Consider the following 23613-nt stretch of genomic DNA (forward strand, 5'->3'; position numbering starts at 1 on the left):
ACATTATAATTGATATTTAGATAATATTATAGTTCACAAATAGTATAGTATAAAGCAACTGAGAAGTTGCTCAGAAGCCACAGCTGTGGTTGTGAGTTGGTTTTTGGTTTTGTTTTTGCTTTTATCACTTACTGCAACAGAAATAAAGAAGAGCCCTGGTCTGTTCTTAGAGTACTGCTGCTGCTACAGTAACACCAGTCTGAAGCTTGTTGGAATACTACTCTGTACCACTGGAATTGTCATATTTAATAATGTAACTATGCTATAGTATAACAATCCTGTAACTACACATACCCATGCACACACTAGGTATCAAAGGTGTTTTGGTTGATAGAGCATGTTTTGTATGGAAAGGTAACATAAAATATCTCAGGAACAGGGTCTTTCTCTATAAGATGAACCTCCACCAAGAACTGACTCCTATACTTTTATAGTCTAACTACATTGTCAAATCCTTTCTAGTGCAGATGAAGTCTTAGCATTGGCAGAAACAGAAGAACAGAGTTAGTGCAAAAAGTAACATCAATAAGCAATAGACGGAGATAATCATCCATGCTCGCTCAGCTCACTCAGTTACTATTTAGAATTCATGACAGCAAACAATTACCTTGTGCAAATGAGAACAGGTGTCAAGCTCCTTTATCGACTCCTTGATCGTGAACATGGGGCTGCAAATGTAGTATACTCTTAGTGTATATACATATGTATATATATATACTCGTTATATACTTCCTATCATAGAATCACAGAATCACAGAATGGTTTGGGTTGGAAGGGACCTTAAGGATCATCTAATTCCAAGCCCCCTTTCATGGGTAGGGACACCTCCCACTAGACCACTTTGCTCAAATTAATTACGTTTTGTAAAATGAAGAAACAAAAGAAAATGGAATGAATCACCGTTGCGTATGTATTGGATTTGAAAGTCAAGCACTACATCCCCAAGTACATACAACAGCTGCAATTATATTGACCATCATTTGTGAAATAATATGAGAAGATAAAATGCAAGTTGAAATGCATTAAGCAACATCATATATCCAATAAATTAAAATTAAATTAGTCTGCCAAAGTGAGCTACTACGAGGTACATCTGTAACATCAGAGGAAAAGTAAACAATAAGTTTAGGACATCACATAGTCTTAAGGGCTTTTAATCTACTAACTGCTCACACTTTTATTTCTATTATTTTAACTACTGTTCCAAGTCCTGATCAGTGCAACCAAAAGCCAGACAGGGTAAATTTCTACTTACCTTTCTTGCAGGACTAAAAAGCAAACCAACAAAATATTACAGGGTACTTGTGACTTTCCAAAACTACCAGATCTGTAGCTGCCCATATGCATGTCTCAGTGTTAGCTAATAAGTTCACAATGACACAGAGATTTCAAGAATACAAACTAATGCACATGATCAATCGCTGGCACATGCCAAGGAAAAAAAATGTTGTACTTATCTAGACAGTGTTAGCTGATGTCACTGGTCATGTTGATAATGCTATTCAAGACAACTTACTGTTTGTTAAACAACTCAGTTTATGTGCATGAGTTATTATTTATAAGAAGTGTTGGAATTACAACACCAGATACAGGAAGAGGTATTCATGTAGACTAAATTTAGCTTAGTGGAGCTAATCCCCATCCCCAGCTCCTTCTGTTCTCTGTGAAAGTGTAAGCTTCTCTAGAAGGGACTTCAGAGCATGAGCTTAATTTAGGCTGAAGTTGCAGAAGAGGTAGTGAGCTGATTTACTATTTCTCAGCCACAACAAAAGCAAGGGATTCCTTGTGCCTGCTCATTTGGAGCCTTCTTGAGCTGCCTCTGGTGTTTGTTGGGCACTTCCCTGAACCAAGTCAGTTGGATAATGAACAGAAAACTGTTTAAAGGAAAGGAAAAAAAAAAATCTTCAGCTGATTTAATGAGCTGAACTGGCTCAGGAGGAAATCAGAGTAGCATCAAAACTGGTGGGTATGAGGGATGAGCAGGGGTGGAGGGCAGCACTTTGACACTTGCCCTGTCCTACAGTGCTGAGCTGACCATTTGACTCAGCTTTGCTGAGTAACTTTACCCTTAGCCACCCTGTAAATGGAGAGCTTTAGTAGTGGAATTGGTTACAGAAGTTCCTGCACCCACACTGTGATTTCCAGTCCCATTCTCAGGCTGCTGTCATTGCTGTGGGGCAGATAACAAATGATCTCCCTGAAAACAGGGATTTGCTTTAGACTGCTGTAATTGCAGCAATACAGATGAGGCAGCAGCAGCAAACAGCAATGCAGAACTGGAAACCGCCAACATGGGGCAAAAGCTCTGAAGCTGGCTTAACCTCTGAAACGTTTCTGCTGACAGAGATGGGGGGATGGAATTACCTTCCCCAGCATTTGTGAATACTGCCCCAGAAGGCTCCATTTATTCACTTGCTTTGCCAAATGGGGTTCAAGTCCCCTCTTCTGCAGGCATCTAGCTTAGGTGTAAGTCAGAAGGTTGAGGCTGGGAGTCTGTGCTGCATGCAGACAGCAGCTGCAGTCTGCAGTGGGTGAGAGGTGTCTGGAGGAGGTGGTGTGAGCAACGAGAAGAGGAGCATTTCCTCCTACATCTTAAACTTGCTTTGGGGATGACTTGCTTTGGGGAGAACCAAGGAACCATTTCTATGTCTTAGCTGTCTTCTTTGCTTAGAAGAGATAGATGTTGGTATCTATCTGAGTATAAAGAATGAGATGAAGCCAGATAGTCACACACACATAGCAGTTGTTTTGGATCTCTGCTGTTTTGACCCAGCAGAACAATGAGTTTGCATTGTAATCCTCCAGGTCACATTACCAAATCCCAGCCATGAAGTATGTCACTGCCTCTTCTTTCAGTGTATTGTAATGTATTTACTGCAGGAAACAACAGTTCCTCACAATAATTCAAAGGAATCAAGGAAGTTCTAAGTGGGTGCCTGTTAAAATCAAATGAAAGGTATTTGTTACAATCATCCTAAAGCTCATGGCTCACTTTCTTTTGCCTACAGCTTTACAAACCAAAGTGGAAACTTGGTTTGCTGAACTGCTGGGATCTATTGTAAAGTTTAAAAGAGAAGATTCAAACTGTGTCCATGGACATCTTGGCTGACCTCTGGTATACCACTCTCAAGGATCACTACTGCAAAATATAGCCCAATTCACTTAGTATGTGACATTCATCTGTCTTTACTTTCGGCAGTGTATTTTTTTTCTTCTGCAAAACCATCTGTCCAGAAGAACAGACTAGCTTTCAAGGGACAGTCAGGACTCACAGCATAGTCTTTCTTCTCAGCATGCCACTTTGAATGATTGTAAAGGCAATGAGTGGTTTTAAAGGCAGAGTTTTATTTTCAAATTTTGAAAAGTCCCTAGTTTGAAATACATTACAAAAAGTGTTCCACGAAGTCAACCTGGAATAGATGCTTGCATACCTCTATGCCCAACTTCACCTAGGATGCCATACTTTCTCTGAGAAGCAGCCCCTGTGGGGCTGCCACTTGTCACCTCTTATTTCACTGGTCAGTTGAAATAAGCCATGACTGAGGGTGCTCCAGGAATCTCCTCAGCACTCAGATAAATACTGACTCATCACATCTGTCAGCAGTTGTCTTCCCAGTGATGCCAACAACATTAAGGGTTGGATGCTCCCCCACATTGCCTGGCTGTTTTCTACCAACTTCCATCAACAAATCTCTACCACCATGAGTCCCCAGTGGGTTCAGAGCAAAGTGTGTCCTTCCTAGCCTTCACACAGGACTTGGCTGCAGTGTGATGGAGCCAAACATTCCTCAGTACTGGGAAACTTGTTAAATAATGCTCTCTGGAAACTCAGTTGTGTTCACTGTATTTCCACCAAAACAAAACAAAACAAAACAAAACAAACAACAACAACAAAAAAAAACACTTGCTCTATGAACTATAGAGCAGTATGGGTCCAGAGTGCAATATGGCAAAGGTTAGCTAAGATATCCATTGGTACTTCCCACAAAGGAGGACAGTCGATCAACCTCGACCCTTAACATCAACAATCTACTTCAAAGGCAGTGGCTGGAAGCCTGTGACTGTACTAGTGAGTACGAGCAGAAGTGTGTTTCTGTAAAGACAGGTAAAAATGCATTCTGTTTTCAAAATTATGATCGCTTTTAACAGGATAAACATGGGATCATTTAGGTGAATGTCTAGTTGGATGGGAGTGTGGGAGAAGAACCTGGTCTTTAGTGAAATACAGTGTAAACAGCATCCAGACTTGTGGGACTCATGAGGCATAGTACCTTCTCAATGTATCTGAAGCAGTTCCCCAAAACTGGTATGAATTTGCGCTGTTTGACCAGGAACTTCACCAAGTTCATTCCAAAGATCCTGTGAGGCCTTCTAAACAGTGACACAGGCACAATGAGGAGACAATGGAATCATAGCACAAGGACATGGAAAGCCAATGAGGTCACTGGAGTAAGGGAAGATACTTCCCAAGCAAGAAGCTGGGAAGATACTTCCCAGCTCTTTGCCAGAGCTGGATGTGTGTATCATGTAATGATACTTAACATTGCTTGGATCACAATCAGTCAGTCAAAGTAATGTAAATCATGGCATTCTTTATGGTGCTGAACATCTGCTTATTGTGGCATTGTGATGAAGAATCCCAGAACTCATTTCATAATAAGCAATGTGAGTGCTTTTAGATGATAATGTAACTTAGTTTCCATTGACCAAAGCTGGTTTTCATTCTCATTTTGAATATCAAAACTAACTTAAACCTAAACTTAATTTCCACATTAGGTTAAATGCAGCTGAAAATAACATGTGGCAAAATGAGCAAAACTCTTGGGCAGAACAGAGTATTATGAAGAAATATGAAAGAAAAATTTGTCTACTGGGAGACATGAATTATGAAAAATGAAATATCTTTTCCAGGTACTCTATCAATATCCCCCATATGGTAACACAGGTTTGACAGTGTCAAATTAATGACAGTGTCATTAACAGTGCTATGATCTGTGTTAATAAAAAAAAGTTTAATTTAACGAGGGTTTAGCTCTTCCACTAGCACTAGGACCTTCAGTTGCTGGTGATCACTGTACAAACTTGTGCACACGTGCATGTGATGTATATTTGTTTTTTGATTAACGACATTATAAAGGATTTAGCTATTATGAGTGTGTTATCTGTTGTACTGTATAATATTTAAACAAAAATTAAACAAAACCTAGGCCCAATGCCAAAAATAAGGAATCATTCTCTCAAATAAAACTGAGGTAAAGAAGGTTGCAGAACTGCCACTCCAAGATTATTTTTCTTTATTGTGTGATGTATTTTCCCTCCTAATGGAAAAGTCAGATGAATAAGCAGTGAATTAAACTTAGGTGCACCAGAATTTCAGTTCAGCATCTGCAAATATTGTGTGTACACTGGCACTTTGTGATTTCCGGCACATGAATCTATCTCTCTCTATTTTGCAAAAGTGGACCAATAATTCATGTTTCTCCATTCTCCTTAGGACTATGGCCATCTTCAGACCATGGCCATCAGACCACTGACATTTTGCTGTGGGAAAGAGTTCCATTAATACAGATTTTCAAGTGAGCACTCTGTTTCTAATCAGGTCTAACAGTAGTTTTGGAAAAAAGGAACATCAGGGAAATCATATCTACTTTCATGTGTTTTGGGAAGATGATGGCACAGATGCAGACCTACCTAATTACAGACCTTGTATACAGCCACGAGTTAAATATGATTAAAATGTACATACACACACACGCACACACACAAATAATGTTGTAATTGTATGAAGGTTACTAGGCAAATTTATTTAGACTGTGTCCCTTAACACTAGGGTTTGTTTTTCTGAAAAACTCTGCTTCATCAAAAATGCCAACATTGCCAAACTTGAGCTGAACTTTGAAATTGTGACCTGTCACCACTAGGCCTCCTGTTTGACCTTGTCTCTTCACTTCCCAGTGCCTCAGTTTTCCATCGTCTGAGAAAATAATTAAGCAAGTAACTGGAAGCAGAAAGGGGGAATAATCTTCTTTCTTCTTTTGACCTGCACCTGCCCTATCTATTTATATTGCAAGAGCTTCAAAGAAAGGATTAAATACCCTCTGCTTTTAATACTGCCAGCAGGACAAGGCCTTATCAGAGCCTTTAAGGTCTTTCAAACAGGAAAGTGGCCTTTCCCTCTTAGCTTAATTACAAATGCTACTGTCATAACTAATTGTTGAATGCTTGTAATGCAAGAGAAAGATCCAGTCCAAAGAGCATGTGATGCAGTGGTGAGCGCTCCTCAGCAGGGATGCTGGCAGGAGGCATATGGACCCGTGCTCCAATTCAGGAATGAGTGAATCTTGCTCTCAGATGCCCCTGGCCTCTCCTCCCTCACTTACCTTTTTTTCTTCCTTCCCCCTTATTTTATTAAAGTCCAGCTGTACATGTTCCAGTTCCGATTATACAAGATAAACTGTCTTACCCTGACTTTTCACTGTATGATTTTAATTTCTGTCCAGCTCCCACTTCATCTGCAATTAGGAAGTCTTGAATTCATTTTCTTCAGCCACTACCTGAAGTGCCATGCAGATGACTTAACTCATTCCTGTCTCTCCAGGGCACCCTTTGCAATGCCAAACAACATAATGAAGTAAAGTAGGTCACAGCTAGATAGTAATTTAAAGCCAGCACGGATCTGTACTGCTGCCCAGAAAAGCAGGTTTCACCCTTTCGTCACCGCTCATTCTCACCAACTCTCCCAGGCTGGCACCAGCATTTGTTTGGCTGCTTGGTGAGCCAGAGGGAATTAATCCAGTGAGTGCTAACCTGGCAAAATAATTGGCAAAAAGATCAACAAAACTTTTAGCTGGGAACAACAACAAAAGGGCAACCACGGTCTTAGACAGCAAGGGCTAGCCTCTGTGCCTAGTCACTTATTTAGGAGGACTCTGGAATCTACCCTTCTGTTTTCCTTCTCATAAGAGAGAGAATTAATGATGTGTGATGAGGCATCTACAGCATTTTTTTTTTCCTGGTGAAATTGGAAATGTATGCAATTCAGCGTTCTACCTCTACTTTCTCTCTTGACTGCTACAGAGAAGTCATGTTACAGCATCAGGAGAAAATACTTTTTGCTATTCTTTCCTTCTGATTCCCCATGCATTGGCCCTGCAGGAATTTTAGCAAACCACTTCTTTCTTTCCTGTTCAGCAACAATGGCAAACTGTATACCCAAAATTGTATGCCCAAAATATCGCAATGGAAAGCAACGGAATGGTCAGAGGAAAAGCATGTCATATCTTATTTACTGTTCTTTAGAGTGGTTGATGTGCTTATTACTTTAAAAAGGAACAAAACTCCATTCACACTCTGGGGACTCAGGCTCATTCATTCCATGGCCCCTACATATTAAAATTTTAAAGTGATTACTGGGATATGGCACAATAGTCCAAGATACTATGATGTGGGTTGGGCCTTCTGTTGGAGGAGGAGAAGGAGTTAGAGGAGGAGCAGAAGAAAGTAGTAGGAGGAGGAACCATTGTGGCACAGCATTGTTACATTCCTTGTTCTTGCCAAAGCCTGTGTGACTTCAGGCATGCCATTGTCCCATTAGGATTTATTCAACCACAAAAAAAAATAGCTGAAGTCAGCTGCAGGGCAAAACTCAGAGCACAAAAAATCAGATACTGTAACTTCAGTAACTTTGCCCCAGAATAAGACAACGTAAAATGCTTTATTTGTGCACGACTCTTTCTTTGCAGTGATTCCTCTTAACATTCCTCCTGGTAAAGTTAGTAGCTCTGTGAAACAGAGAGAACACTTTCTCTACGTGACTGTGAAGGTAAACTCAGAGATGCGAGGGCCTCCATGTACATGACAAGAACAAGCAGTGTCCTTTATGTGTACAGAGTCAAAAGCAGGACAACAGCCAGCTCACAGCCTGGGGCGTAAAGTAGGGTCTATTTCCAACACGGTGCGGCCTGAGGCTTTGCGCTATACTGCACAGCCTGTTTCCAGCTCACATAGGGCTCTGCTGCAGGTGACCTTGGGCTGGCTTCCGACAAACTCACTCCAGCCATCTGCGTGCCCTCCCTTGATCAGCAAAAATAACCCAGAGAGGGACAGCGTTTCCCTTTTTTTCTGTGAGGCCGCCATGCAGTTGTACAGGCCAAACTAAGCAGGCTCCAGCTTTCCTTGTGCTGCGGCAATGCCTGGCTGCTGTGGGCCAATGCTACAATAACCCTTTGTTGCAATACCCTTTGGTGCAGTGACACCCCATTGCAATAAATCCTTGATGCAGTGACACCCCATTGCAATAAATCTTTGGTGCAGTGGCATCCCATTGCAATAACCCTTCGTGGCAGTGAACCTTTGTTGCAGGGACCTCATTGCAGGGACCCCCTGCTAAAGAAACCCCCATCGCAGGGACCCCCGGTTGCAAGGATCCCCCCCATTGCAGGACAAGCACCCCCACAAGCCCTGTGGCGGCGGGCCGGCGGAGATCCCTCCCCGCTTCCTCCAAAGCGCCCCAAACACAAGACAGAGAGAGACGAGCGCCAAGTGCTGCCCCCGTGCCCCCGCAGCGCCCACCCTCCGCGGGGCCCACCGCCCCTGATGGCACTGGGGCCCGCCCCGGGGGCGGCGGGGGGCGGTGCGGCCCGGCTGGTTGGGGGCCGCCCCTTCCGCTGCGGATCCCTCATTGCTGGGCCCCGAGCGGAGCGGCGGCACGGCTCTGCATCCCCCTGCTCGCGGCACAGCCGGTGCGTGCGGGCCCAACGGGGCCGCCGGGGATCGGGCGCCCCGGGTCTGGGAGGGGGTGGAGGGAGGGCGGCCGTTAACGGATGGGGGCTTGGTACCTAGTGGGGTGGTTGTGGGGTCGTGTCCCGCCGTGCTGACCCCAGCCTTTCTCCCCAGGACGCCATGGCGACCCTGAAGGAGAAGCTGATGACCCCCGTGGCCGCCGCCAGCGCGGTGCCCAGCAGCAAGATAACGGTGGTGGGCGTCGGGCAGGTGGGCATGGCCTGCGCCATCAGCATCCTCGGAAAGGTACGGTGCCCTGCCGCCTTCAGCCATAACCCTAGCCGCACCTGGCCTGTTCCGAGCCCTCCTTTCTCCCTTTTTTTTTTTTTTTTTTTTTTTTTTTTTTTTTTTTTTTTTTTTTTTTTTTTTTTTTTAATATACGCACCTTTATTTCTTTTGTAACAAAGCCGGAGGCTGCCCAGTGGAGCTCCGCCACTGAATAACGAGCGTGGGCGCTCCCTCCAGAAGTCGGTGCAGAGCATGGGAGGACTGTGCGCCCTTGCAGCGTGCTCTTAATGCATCTGTGCCCTAATCAAAGGAGCTAAAACATTACTGCTGCCTTCAGTGGGCTTCTTTATTTCTCTTTAGCTGGTATTGCCTGGTTACAGAGGTGTTATCTGTAGTTTTCAAAAATTAAATCTGAACCTAGAGATTACTCTAATTTCTGTTTACCTTTTACTAGGTAAATCCCAAGTTGTGGTCTTAGACCAAAGCCTAAACACGTAACAAGGATCTTTGTCCATTGCCTTTTGTTTTTCTGTGAATACTGTGACCAAGTTAAATTTGATTCCTTATGTTCTTCTTTAAGAAGATGAGTGGGAGCCACAGACCTTATCTTTCTTCCTAAGAAGACGCTTATGCCCTACCCCCTTGAAGTGGTAGATCTTGCATCAAGTAGCTCACAACATTGGGATTGAAAGTCTTGCATGTGCTACTGAAACGGTTATCTCTTATTTGGAGATGATCTGTTCTCTATTACCCTGAGGATGCATGTTTTGAAGTAGTGATTTTAACTGTGAAAATGTTCAAGGGCTTTGACTTGCTAATATTTAAGCCTTGGCAGGAAGAAAAGATGGCAGTAAGTAAAGGCCATTGTGAAAGTAAGTACTGAATAGAATTTAAACTTTTTTAAAAGTATGTAACTTGTAACTAAAGCTGAAAGGTAATGGGGGAGAGGACTGTTGCTTAAAAACTACAGATATAGATATGAAAAGAAAATGCTTTCCTCAAACTTGTTTGTTTTTGAAGCAGTGCTGTAGCCTTTAAGGGTAACAGAACAGAAAACAGGTAAGTTACTGTGAATTTGATTACAATCCATCATCTGCGTGCACTGTTGTGCACTATGCAGGATCAAATTGTGCTCTCAGAAGTCTAGTTTTACAGTTGCTGAGATGTATGGACCGAACCCAGAATAAAAGCCAGTCTGAAATCTTTCAGTCTTGATTATGGCATAATGGAGTTCATTACCTCTGGGCTTCTGCTATTCTTATTCTTTTGCAAGTGTCAGTTGTAATATGAAATGCTTTTATAACAGAAATGTGACTCTTGTCACTGAACTAGATGTGACTAACTTCTGCAAGGTGGTTGGCTGCCCAAAATGTCTTCTGATTTTGTTAAACCATAGCATTAAACTTTGTACCTAGCTTCCTGTGTGTTAATATTTGGACACAGTTGGATTTTAGATGGCTTTGGATTTTATGTAACTTAATGTGCTAATACTAAGTTAAGTTTACTCCTGTAGTATTAATATGTACATTTCAATGACACTAAAATTCCATGTTAGTTATTTTTAGCTCTATTAGAAACAAGTCACTGTTGCTGTACCATTTTAGAAATGGAAAGACCTACAGTCTCAAGGCAACTGTTTTTAATTAGAATATTTTAAGGTGTTTCTGATGGTGATTATGTAGACTTCAGTTCTGTGTGTGCTAATGGCAAGCTGAATTCCCTAGGCAACGTTGATGCAAATTCCTGAAGTCAGTTGCTGGAGTTATTCCAGGTACTTCTCCAGTTCAGTGAGCAAACTGGCTCCTTAGCCTGCAGAGTCTGATGCAAGATCTATGCTCAGGACAATATCACTAGGCAGTGTGTGTAAAAATGTATACATAATCACACTTCTGCATGCATTCTTTTTTGAGATTCAGATTACGTATAGTTTAATGCTGGTGACTTCTGTTAAGGATACTTTTGATAACACGTAAATAACAGACTTTTACACTCCTTTCAAATAGTCTGCAGGGTAAACTAGTGAGTATACAATCACAGAATGGTTTGGGTTGGAAGGGACCTTTAAAAATCATCTAATTCCACACACCCTCCCCCCTGCTGTGAGCAGAGGCACCTTCCCTTAGACTTTGAGGTTTTCCTCCAGTACTTGGTCAACTTAGTTGTGAAAGCTAATTGTGCAAAAAAAAAAAAAAAGCAATGGACTCCAGTGTGATTTTTTAAATCTGAAGTGAAAGACTTGAATAAGTGAAATATACCTGCTGTTGAACACTTTTCTAGATGAAAACAGTAAATACTGTTACATGTTCAAAGTGTGTGGTTGATACTAATAACTAATTTTGATGTGAAATTAGTATTGCCCTTTTTATATGAAACCAAAGAGAAGCTTGTTTGATGTGACGCTTTCAACAAAAGAAAAATGTCCTAACAACTACCTTCAGATGGGATACTGACAGATATCTAGGAAAACAGAGCTACTAATCTGATTCTCAGTATAATATACTGAAAAAAAACTTCAAAGTATAGTGGAATTTACAGAGTTAGCTAACACCTACCTCAGAAGGTGGTAAAACTGTAATAGAAGAAAATCTTTATTCCACCCCTGTGTTTCACTGTTGTCCTGTTCTGAGACTACATAATGTTGTTGTCCAGCCCAGTTAAGTTGGGAAACAAGCATATATGACTAAATCTGTTTTGCAAAGCAACAGCATTGTAATAGATTTAATGGAAGAAAAATTAAAGTTTGTTTTCCCTGATACTGTTTCCTAATATTGAGGAAAATCAGTCTGTTTCTGTTCTATTTCTTGTTCAATAAGTTGAGAGATTTTTTTTTATAAGAAAACACACTTATTTGTGAAGTAGTATGGTGTTAGGTGTCTAAACATTAAAACGGGCTTTCTTTTTTCTGCTGAATGGGTTTATAGGGCTTCTTATAACTCAAAGGTGCAGCCATTTTTTTTTCTTTCTAAAAAGGAAAAGTCACGAAGTGTGTACTGGTAAAGGGGTAGCAGCACACTAAAAGCGACCTGCAAGTGACACTTCAGAAAGTCTGAACAAGGATGCTAAATTTGTTCTGAAGTAGCATGTGACTTTGTTCTGGTGTATCTTGTAGTAGCACCAAGGTAGTTCTGTCCTACTGGTTTGTCTTTATAGAGTGGATGCTTCCAGATGTGTATCATATTCACTTAAAAGGTTATATTGCTCAACTTGGAAGTAACTATGGCTAATAATATATTGGTTCCTTTTAAATTTTATTTCTTCAGGGTCTTTGCGATGAGCTTGCTCTGGTTGATGTTTTGGAAGACAAACTAAAAGGAGAAATGATGGATCTACAGCATGGGAGCTTGTTCCTTCAAACTCATAAGATTGTGGCAGACAAAGGTGAACCTCAGAACCTTAAATTATTTTATTAATGCTAGTATTATGTAAATCTAATAGTGGAGCATTACTGATATTATCAGGACTCAGGATTGGGCACCAAAATGATTAAATTTATGAATCGGGGTCAGGTTCCAGACTAATGTAACAATGGGAATGGTTCCCAATTCAAGCTTTCTTAAATCTCTAATGGTCAACTTACTATTTTAGGTGGTAGTTATGTAAAATAGTGTTTTTTTTTTTTTACTAGTGAAACACTAGTACTTTGTAGAAGAAATAATGTTCATTTATATGAATAGTGGAACTGAGATTCAGAGGGGTTGAATGTATTCTCCTGACCTGTGCGCTGATCTGTTGAGATGTCTCATGTTTAGGTTTGAGTATTGGCATAGTGGAGAGACTACCCAGAATACCTGTGTGAACATGATGCTGCTGAAATTAGTGATAAGTCTAAGTATTTTTCCATGCTTGATTGCAGATTATGCTGTCACAGCCAACTCCAAGATTGTGGTAGTAACTGCAGGTGTTCGTCAGCAAGAAGGGGAGAGTCGTCTCAACCTGGTTCAGAGGAATGTGAATGTATTCAAATTCATCATTCCTCAGATTGTTAAATACAGCCCCAATTGCACCATTCTTGTGGTTTCCAACCCAGGTAAAACAGCTCTCTAAAGTACTTATGAACTAATTCTGGTTTTGGAAGACTAGTGTTGTTTCCATAATCTTTTCAAATAGAAGTCTCATGTCAGAAATAACTGTGGATGTCTGCTATATAGTTGTTAACTAATATAAAGAGCACAAAGTGTAGAACACTTATTCAGAATTACTCATAGTCTGCATTTTAAGAGTGTATCTAATGGTAGATATTTCAGTTCTTTACTTGCATTGGCTTAAGAAGTAGGTAGCTTTAAGTTTCTCATTCTGAAGGTTTGAATGAGCAGGAGACATTCACTTAGCTCTTAAGCTGTTTGCAAATAACTTTATCTTTGGATATACTACGGCCATTCTTCAGATTGAAGAATTTACCCTTTTAAGATATAAACCATGCTTGTTAAACAATTGCAATAATACTGAAGTAAGAAAATACAGCTACATCTGTATTTTCAGGGAAGAGTTTCTTTGTGCTGAACAAAAATCGTGGGCTAAATATAATAAGTTATGAAAGATGATAATTATGCATGCTCACTTGTAAGTAATAACTACTAATTGCACAGGGAAAGCTTGGACATCTGGATGCCTAAAGCTGCTTATAAACATCAGTATGCTCTGTAGGAAGTCTCTGTAGGACTGTCTTTGCTTGATTCAGCTTGATTCAACATCAGAGTAAAGCCATTACTATAGAGCCCTGGCAATGAAGTGAGACTGCTTTTAAGGCTGATCTGACAGAGCAGTGCATGTAAAACTACCAACTCATGGTGTTTAAAAATTAGCTAGTGTACAAGCAGTACTAAATACTGGTGTACCAAGCAAGTACTTACTATGCAAGTACAATAACATGGCAATTTTAAACTTACCTAAAAATCAAGTCACAAATCAAATTGTTCCTGTTCTAGCAAGGCTGAATTCAAACTAAAGACCTGTCCTATAGCGTAGCTGCAGGGGGAGAATTGCACACTGCTTTTCTGGAATTGTTTTGCTTTGCTTTCTCTCAGAATGTGTGGAATTGTCTTGTACAACTAGTGGGTGTAGTGGAAACTACTGTGAGCCCATTAGAAAGGACTTCAGGAGCACTGGAATATGACAGATCTGTCTGGGCTGTAACTCTTAACACTGTCCATATCCTGTCCCAGGTGGAAAGCCCTACTGTTGATGAACAGTAAGATGACAAAGCTGTGACCAGAACTGTGATGCATCTTGGCATCTGGAAGGCAGAGTGAATGTACTTATTTGAAAGGGAGGAGCTCCATAGTCTATACATAGATTGCTCTGGCCCTGGCAGGAACTGTGCCAATTGTGGCTCTAGGGAAGCAATGCCTAGTGGGTATGCCACTTGTAGTCTCAGTGCAGTTTGCACCTTCCTGTTATGTGCTTTCAGTGCCTGAGTAAATGATCTATATATAAATACATTCCTCCTGAGAACTGGCTTCTCCTTGAGTTTTGGAGTCAGAATTTATTGTTGTCTGATCATTATTGCTGCTTTGAGCTACAGAGATAGGTTGCAGCAGACAAGAAAAACCTTAATTGGTTTGTTTTTCTAAAACTATTTTTAGAGCCACATGCAGCCAAAGCATAGAGCTCATTTGGCTTTCCATACTAAAGAGGTATTCAGTGCGGAAACTGTTTAATGAAGATGTGTTCAATGAATGAATCTCATAGTATATAATTTTCAAATTTTTATTGTAAATTGTTCTTGCCTGTTATTGTGAAGTGGAAGGTGGCATTACTTCAGGAAATCACTTGACTGTCTCTAGATGAAGAATTCTGTCTCAATTCCAGATGCCCTAGGGGTCTAGCTGTGACCAAAAAAAGCTCCTGCAGTTTTGGCTGGTAGGATATTTTATATCCAAAGGCCTTCCTTAATATGTTTTGAGTGGTAGCTAGATGGGTCCTGAACTTAGGTGATATATTCATCTTAATCCTGCAAATAGGGTAGGTCTAAAATGTGAACAATGAGCCTGTCTGTGTTTTGTGTCCTCTTGATCGCCCTACTGCTTATAGTAAAGTGCTTGCTGGAACATTCTTTGTGGTATATGTGAACAGTTTCATTTACTATGCATGCTCTTCTTTTTAGTTGATATATTAACCTATGTCACATGGAAGCTAAGTGGCCTGCCAAAACACCGTGTGATTGGAAGTGGCTGCAATCTAGACACAGCTAGATTCCGCTACCTGATGGCTGAGAGACTTGGTATCCACCCAACCAGCTGCCATGGCTGGATTCTAGGAGAACATGGTGATTCCAGTGGTAAGGAGCAGTTTTCGCCACTTTGAGATTAAAAAACAGTGTTACAGACTGAGGCTGAATGTGTTATAAAAATCTGAAAACAGATGTGGCTGAGCTTGAGTGACTGGCACTATACTGTCACCTAATTAAGATCGTAGGACAACAAAGTCCAGGAAAGTTCAGGAAATCTAGCTATGCCTCTTTCCTGAAAGTGATTCAGGATGTATAATTAAATCCTGAATTGAAAAGACCAGTGTTCACCAATCTTGTGCTGTGTCCTAAGGACTGTAGTTTACCACCTCATCCTTAGTTTTTGTAGAATATATGGTCTGCAACATGATTCTCTTCTGAAAGCAGTATTAGTTTGTACTAGGTGAGTGGCAGAGATTGTTGTAAATAATAGAAAAGGCTTACAATCCAGATTCAAGCTAACAACTATTCCTTCCCTTATTTTGTGATTCTCTTCCATGCTATTTAAAGAGGTTTTCAAAAGGTAACTTTGGAAAATCATGAAATCAAAGAAGCTTATTCATCTTGGTTTTCATGTTTATTTCAAGCCCGAAAAGATGCAGCAGAACTTCTGTCCAGAAGATGGGTGCTGCTTTAAATTGTAGTACTGTTTTTGTAAGGGAGCCATATCTTCAATGGCACATTGCATTTGATTAAAGTAGTGTCTGATCAACTACAGTACTAACTGAAGCCAGACCTGTGCTGTCACGAAAGCAGAACTTGGTTGAGTATACACAGAGCCTGTTCTGCTTCACTTTCATCTGCTTTTGCTTTGAAGTAACTAGAAAACTTTCTGGTTACTGTGCAGGAACAGGGGAGAGTCTGCTGTGAAGAGAATTGCAAATTCTTCTCTTGGTATTCTAAGTTTGCATATTGCTATCCCGTTATTCAGGGAAATAGAGTACAGTTCTTGGAGAATATCTTCATATTGATTTGTGGGACAGCGATTACATACTTTTGTAATTCTTGAATAAAGCTAGTTTTAAAAGGCTGAACAACTAAGATGTGCCTGTTTGCTCAAATTTGAGGTTTCTGACTTGAAAAGTACTTGTCCAGAGGACTCAAAGTTCTGTAGTTTAATCTGTACCAGTACTAAAATCTCAAACTTGATGCCCAGAGTCTTCAGAAGTAACCATAGCTAAATTAAAATAGAAAACCTTCTTTTCAAACTATTGTGGTTCTAGCTGCTATGACTTTATTTCAAGTTTATATTAGTAAGTAATCCTCTGCTTTGCTCAGTGAAGTGCTGTGAAAACTTATGTCCTCTCTCTGTGTTGTAGTGGCTGTTTGGAGTGGAGTTAATGTGGCAGGCGTTTCTCTCCAGGAGCTGAATCCTGCCATGGGAACTGACAAAGACAGTGAGAACTGGAAGGAAGTCCACAAGCAAGTGGTTGAAAGGTACAGTAACTTAAGGAATTCTATGGATGCATTTGATACTACAAATAGCATTTCTGCATGCTGCATCTCCATTCTGTTGCAGCTTTAATGCCCTCATATTAGGAGGGGTTGCATAAGTGAAAGTACTAGTTTAAGCACAAATGCAGGATTTCAGTTGGTAAGCTTTATTTTCCTGCAGTGCTTACAACTCTTGTGCAATGTACCTACTTGAGTAGTGCAGGGCTTATAGAACCAGTATACACTTGCATTTGTGCAAGTAGCTTCTTACATGGCTATCCTTGTACAAAGGGAGCAAGACAGTAGGAAAAGGTGATATGTTTTTGTGAGCAGAGCATTGGAGTTGAGTCTTAGGAAAACTTTTGACAAATCACAAAAAAAGCTGATACTTACGTCCCTAATTTACCTGTCTCACTAAGCTGGTGTAAAGCTTTCAGACACTGGGTAAAACAACTAAGATGGGGGGGTGGTATGCAGCTCTATGTCTACTTCATCATTCTGAATACATTTGGAATATCTAAGCCATTGTCCTACTCATTTGAATATGGAATCTGTTTTCTTTTGTTTTTCTACCTTTAACTAAAATAATAGTTCGCACATGGAATCTATGAATCTTTTCTTCAGCTAAGAGAACAATAGGGTTTTGTAAATATACATATGGGGTAATGTAGACTATCTTTTATACTGTAATGCTGAAATGACTTAAGTGTTTTAATTCTAAAACTTAGCATATCAGGGAGTTCTTCAAATGGGAAACCTTTGTTTATTTTAAGGTGTCTTCAATATACTTTTTGGAATACTAAATCTTAATGTGACTATTTCAATGTTTCCTTAGTGCCTATGAGGTAATCAGGCTGAAGGGGTACACAAACTGGGCCATTGGCCTTAGTGTTGCTGAGCTCTGTGAGACCATGCTGAAGAACTTGTGCCGAGTTCATTCAGTGTCAACACTGGTAAAGGTAAGAAATGGTGGCTAATTGGATCCTCTAGTTCATGTTTTCATTGTGGGAGAAACTAGACTATGAAAAGACTAAAACCGTTGGCAAGGTGATGTGCAAAGGAAGCTTTGTTTAAAAAGTATTGAGTTTGAAATGTTATACAGGGAACTTACTGTTGTAACTTTTTTCTCTTCTTAGTTTATCCTTAGTTTGGCTCCAGACTTGTTCTAAGTGCTCTGTACCGTCTAGTATTGTATTACCCTTGTGTAAAGTTTGCTATGCATGGTATGCAGCTTCATTAAAAAAATCTCCATGCAAAAATAGTAAACTTCAAAGAGGTCCAGCTGTGATTCCTCAAAACACCCCCTAGCAAAGGTGGTAGGGAAGAGCGTGTCCTGTATAGCTGATATATAGTTGCCTGCATTTAGTCTGCACTAGTTGCATAATCCCACATGGAGGAAGGAATGTAAGCAAACTGAATTTACAGCTCCCTCTATAGTCAGGAAACAGAGTTGTCACTGCAACATACCGTAATCCTGTATCTCTGAGACTTGTCAACTGCTTGTTGGATATAAACAAAATCGAGGCTTTTAGAGGTGGAATTTCTGAAGTCATCTATTTCAGTATTGCTATTTGGTTTTAAATAATAGCTTTTTGTATCTTCAAATACATTGACTGAACTTTCTGCAGGCTGTAAAATAAGCCTGCTTTTTGCAGGTTTTAAGACCTTCTGTCAGAAAGATTCTTGACATGCAAATCTGGGGTTATGGGTTTCTGTCAGTAATGTACTATTTTGTTTGTCGCAGGGCATGTATGGCATTGAGAATGATGTCTTCCTGAGCCTGCCTTGTGTCCTAAGTGCCTCTGGATTGACCAGTGTCATCAACCAAAAGCTGAAGGATGATGAGGTGGCTCAGCTGAAGAAGAGTGCAGATACATTGTGGAGCATCCAGAAAGATCTCAAAGATATGTAATTCACAAGTGTTAAATTCCAGCAATAGGAAAAACAGCGTGTTGTGTGCAAATGTGGGCGCTCTACTCACTATACATCTCCATGGTTAACATTTAATGCTCTTCCAGACTGAGCTTTTGTCCACAGTAGCTAAACTTATGCTTGCTGTAACGCACAGACCTTATGAACAAATAAAGTAACTTTCAGGCATGTTTTGTTGTCCTAGTGACTTATTTCTGGTATTTCTAGTTTCTTCTAAATAAAGCATTCTACTTTCATGTAGTCTGTGGCAGACATTAAAGGATAGATGTGTGGTTATGAGGTTAAAAACAATGTAGTCACCTGTGGTGAGATTTCACTAATACAGTCTTACTGTAAGCTGTTTCTGTATGATAGTTTCAGTCCATATAATTTAAGTGTAGCTTATGCCCAAATTCTTATATCTTTACTGCTGAGTAGAAATTGAATAGGGGGTTTCCCTGTGGGCCACCCATCAAAAGTATGCCAACATTAAGGTTTTGTTTACCACTACCCTACGGAAACCTAGAGAAAGGGTCCTATAGATCTAGAAACCTGCTGTGGGAAAAACACTGTTTACATTTCTCTTACGTTAGATTCACTTACTTGCCTGTTACTGGTGTCTGTTTTTCAGTGATGTTTTGTATCAGTAAGCTTCTCTTGATTACTGAAGTCCCAGTGTTTAGTTGGGCTGGAGTCTTATGGTCATAGATTTGGGCCTTAAACTGCTGTGTCCAATTTTGGAAGCTATACAAGTGTTATAGAAGAGAACAGATTCCTGAAATATCCTTAAGTTTTGTTTTCTAATTGTTTCTGTGCACTTACAGAATTGACAATAACCATAAAATAAATAAAAGGCTGAGATAAAAGGGTGATAAAAGCAAGTTGCTGAAAATTAAACTCCTTTATTTGTGACACTTGCTCTGAACAACATCCATGAAATATCCCAATACAGAAAATACAAAAAGATCTGGGGGTGGGGGAGCAGAGACTTGGAATAATGAAGGGTGTCAGTGGAGGACACTCACACAGCTTCATGCTGTTCCCTTGGGTCCTACTGCTGGTCACTAGAGAGAAGAGACCAGTGTCTCCTGCTTTTGACAAAGCTCTTGACCACAATGAGGCTGCCTACCAGCCTTCTGTAAACCAAGCTTGTACCACAGGGTCTGGCTGGCCCTTTCAGCTGCCAGGGCAACTTTGCTCAGATAAAAGATGAAACTTATTCTCACTGCTAAGCCAGTTGTCTGAGGTTTGGGCAGTTGTGAGTGTTCAGTGCTCATGTTTATTATGTGACTTTTTGGCCTCTGTCATCTGGAAATTGCTGACTTCATGAATTTATCAGCAGGAAGGTCCTTTTGCTACTTAATTTTTTAAGCGGAAGTCAAAATGACACTTTCATTTTGTTTGCTTAGTGATTCTTTAATACCTAAACAGAAAATAAAAAACAGTGAATGCCTTCTAGTATGAGACAATACTATCAAAACCAGGTAAACATGGATCTGATAATACAGCCTTATGATACATTAAGGACCTAATGTCAGGTATAAAATATTTCAGTTGAATCTTTTCCCTTTTCCAAATTACTGTGGAAGACAATCCTGGTGTGGACACTAGCAACGTCAGAGCCTTTCTTAGCTCTATCATAACACTGAGTAGTGGATGGAAGCACTTCCAGAAGTATGTAGGTAGCTTTTGTAGTTTCTCTTTAAATAGAACACCCAGCAAGCTTTTCTGTAGTGTGTAATAACTGATACCCTGTGATATATCAAGTATTACATAGCCAGTGAGATACCATGTATTGGGATGCTAGTGACAGTGTTATTTACAAAGGGTATCACAAGAAGATCTTATGAGAGATTCTGTTCTCAATCACAAGCTAAATGCCAGACTATTGGTAGGATGGGGGGGAGTCAGTCTCTGCTGTCAGAACTCAGTGTGAAGATCTCACTGGAAGTCTCTCCACACCTGGATAGATTGACTAGCTCAAGTTCCTACTAAAAAAAAAGTTCATGATCAATTGGTGTGGTGTTAGCAATGACTGCATGATATATCCACCGGCAACTTTCACCTGAGCACATTTAGCTGGTTACCTCTGTGTAGTTCTTTTCCTGCTTTGTTCTTCCTTGTGCTGTACTCAGTTAATGCATTAATTCAAAACTGTGTTGTGGCATGTTACTTTCATGGGATTCTTGAGACTGGTGTGTGTTAAGAGGCATCAGCTCTCTTAGAGAACAAGGAGTGGGTCCTTTTTCTTTCCAACAAGGAATTTTTTTAAAAAGTTCACTCAGCTGCAGTAAACTGTCATTTGACTCTGATTATATCAGCATGCATTCCTTACCCATTAAAGAGTAGTGTCATACCTTCCTTGCTCTGTGATCAGCAAGCTGAGACCTGAAGTTGATTGTGATATCTTGAAATTAACATGGGAATCACTGCTTGAGCTGGGAAGCTAATTGTCACCTAGTGTCTGTTAACTGCTCCTTAAACCCCTCAGAGTCCACAGAGGTTTGTTTGCTAGTGATCGTAAAATCAACAGTATTGCAAGATATTTTGTGCCTTGACATTAAGCAGGTGAAGAGCTAACAGCTGTTCCTATCACAAGAAAGCACAGCATGTGATGAAAAAAAGTATCACAGAGTATACAGATGAAACAGGTAATTGAAAGAATGAGGAAATCACATTGATCTGTGTGCCAAGCAGTTTTCTTAGTACATCAGCAGCCTAACTGTACCAATTTCTACTTCTAGGGAGATGATGATATGAAGGAAATAAGCTGAGAAATTTGAACAACAATAGAGTGGCCTTGTATGCGTTACGGGAGGGATTGGTTCAAAACTTCAGTATCAACAAGCATCTCCATGAAGGTGATTTTGAGATTTTTATTAATAAACTCTTCAGATTATTTTTGGTGTTCACTGATTTTTTTTAAGCCATCTGCATTAATTATACTGTAATTATTTGTTATTAGGGGTCTTATCATATAATCTTGCATCTTCATTGCAGTTGCATGGCTGTCAAATAGCTTCCCTACATATGTTTAAACAACAGCAACCTATCACCTTCTGTTACTTGGATTTCATCTGTAATATAAACTTGTATCAAACATATACATTCCTTAATGACTATATTGCTGTAGTACTTTTCATCTACTTTTGGGTTTTGAACATAATAATTATCCTGTCTGTTTTGCTGATAGGATAGCTTGCTGATACGTGAATTTTGTTCTTGTTTCATCCTGTGAAGGGTGATGCACATTTTTAACCACATTCCTATGTGTCAAGTGGTACCTTGGTCTGAAAGAAAATACTGTAGTGCTGTTGGACAGTATGACAAAGTAAGCAGGAGATGCAGTAGAACACTTCAGAAAGCACTGAGGACAACTTGCTTGACTCTTACGATCGAAGACTGGTAATTTTATTTTGATTGCTGTAAGGACCTAGATCCCTTGAATTTTCACATATATAGACACAGAGTACAGAATAGAAAGGCAGTGTGACTACTCTGCAAGTGTCAGGCAAGAGACAAGCAAATATTGAACAATAGAAAGAGGAGGGATGTTACAGTCAGGGTTGTAACAGGACCAGAATGTAGTCCTCTGTGTTACGCTTAGCCTTGAGTGTATGCTATTACCACTATATTTGTATCATGGCTTTACAAAGAAAACAAACACTAAGGAGATAGAGCTCAAATTTTCTACCATCCACACTTCGAGACAAATGAGTATGTAAGCATATCTATTATACCTAAATATTTTTTCTTATGAGTCCTATCCTATAATCTTGTACCTTAACTTCATTGCGGTTGGATAGCTGTGGAATAGCTCTCCCATGTATGTTCAAACAGAAATCTATCACCTTCAGTTACTTGGATATCCTTTGCATCCTTTGTTTTATTACTAGTCTGCATAACAAGAAACTGTAAGCTTAGTAAAACATCAGTGCTCTTTCTGGTAATCAGACTTCACCCAAGCAAGAGGTGGGCTTGTTCGGTGCTCATCTGTAGTGTTGTACCAGCTCCTCCTTTAGTAGTCAGAGGACAAAAATGGGTCAGGGAGTTGGAGGCAGGATTAAATAGTGAAATAGTGTTAAACAGAACATACAGGTGTAGAGTGATGGAGATGTTTTACATACTCATTTTGCTAGACTGGTAGCGCTTATAGGACTTTCATAGCACCTAACTTAGAACTGTGTTTTGTGATAAGTAGGTGACTTGTGAGCTAAGCTGACCACAGAATTGCTGTTGCTGTGTTTACACACTTCACACTGGCATTGTGCTGCAAATAAATGCTGTTTTCCTCAGTTTACAAATATAAATCAGACAATTAAGCTGCACATTCACAGTGGTCTGTAGATGCTGAACTCTCAACTAGTGTCAGTGTGATAAGGAGCCCCAAAACATTTAGGTCAGATCCTTATACTGTGGTCCAGGACACAATACACTAGCATAACTAGGCATCTCAGGGCAGTATTTAATTTTTGGTATTTCTTTCTTCCACGAGCAGTTCTCCTTTCATTCATGTCTCTGGATCCAACCTTTTATAATTCAAAACTTTCAAAGCTTTTCAGATATAGTAGACAGGGACTTCCTAAAATCCACACCAATCACTGTGGTGAACTACATTTGTATAAACCATTTCCTGAGATACCATTGCTTTCTGCGTCATTACACTGTGCAAGCAAAGGAGTCATGCAAGTAATTAACTTAGATGGTCTATTGGAGATTTGTCTTATGAGGCCTGGATTTGCTCAGTGTCTGAAATGAGTAATTCACCTGCAAACATAAGTAACAACTCACAATCTGGCACATCAATGGATGTGCAAACTAAGGTTTCTAAGTAAATATTTTCTCTCTTACACTCTCCTCTTCCAGAGCTCTTCAAACCCTATTTAATTGTGTTTACACATTCAACATCTGAGCTAAAAAAAATCAATAAATTTGTCAAAACAGAATGAAGGTGGATCCCAATCAGCAGAAAATTCTGGAAGGTAATATTCATAATTCTTGCTCTGTAGGATGTGCTAAATGAAAATGTAAAG

General features: G+C 40.1%; 1 protein-coding gene across 1 annotated transcript; it reads left to right on the forward strand.

The window, feature by feature from the left end:
* The first annotated feature begins 8635 nt into the window (after window positions 1–8635).
* LDHB (lactate dehydrogenase B) lies at window positions 8636–18769 on the forward strand. Its single transcript, XM_084287416.1, has 8 exons — window positions 8636–8741; window positions 8896–9027; window positions 12270–12387; window positions 12863–13036; window positions 15113–15286; window positions 16555–16672; window positions 17505–17628; window positions 18414–18769. Exons 2-8 carry the CDS (start codon window positions 8902–8904, stop codon window positions 18579–18581), a joined length of 1002 nt encoding a protein of 333 aa, XP_084143542.1. The 5' UTR covers window positions 8636–8741; window positions 8896–8901; the 3' UTR covers window positions 18582–18769.
* Window positions 18770–23613: the final 4844 nt, after the last annotated feature.

The sequence above is a fragment of the Netta rufina genome (assembly GCF_964035555.1).
Source record: "Netta rufina genome assembly, chromosome: 1".
Lineage (NCBI taxonomy): Eukaryota > Metazoa > Chordata > Aves > Anseriformes > Anatidae > Netta > Netta rufina.

Bases quoted from the DNA above. Each gene is read 5' to 3' on its own strand.
- LDHB (XM_084287416.1), top strand. From the start codon at position 8,902: ATGGCGACCCTGAAGGAGAAGCTGATGACCCCCGTGGCCGCCGCCAGC. The intron at 15,287-16,554 runs GTAAGGAGCAGT...TCTGTGTTGTAG, and splicing joins AGAACATGGTGATTCCAGTG to TGGCTGTTTGGAGTGGAGTT. The intron at 17,629-18,413 runs GTAAGAAATGGT...TGTTTGTCGCAG, and splicing joins CAGTGTCAACACTGGTAAAG to GGCATGTATGGCATTGAGAA.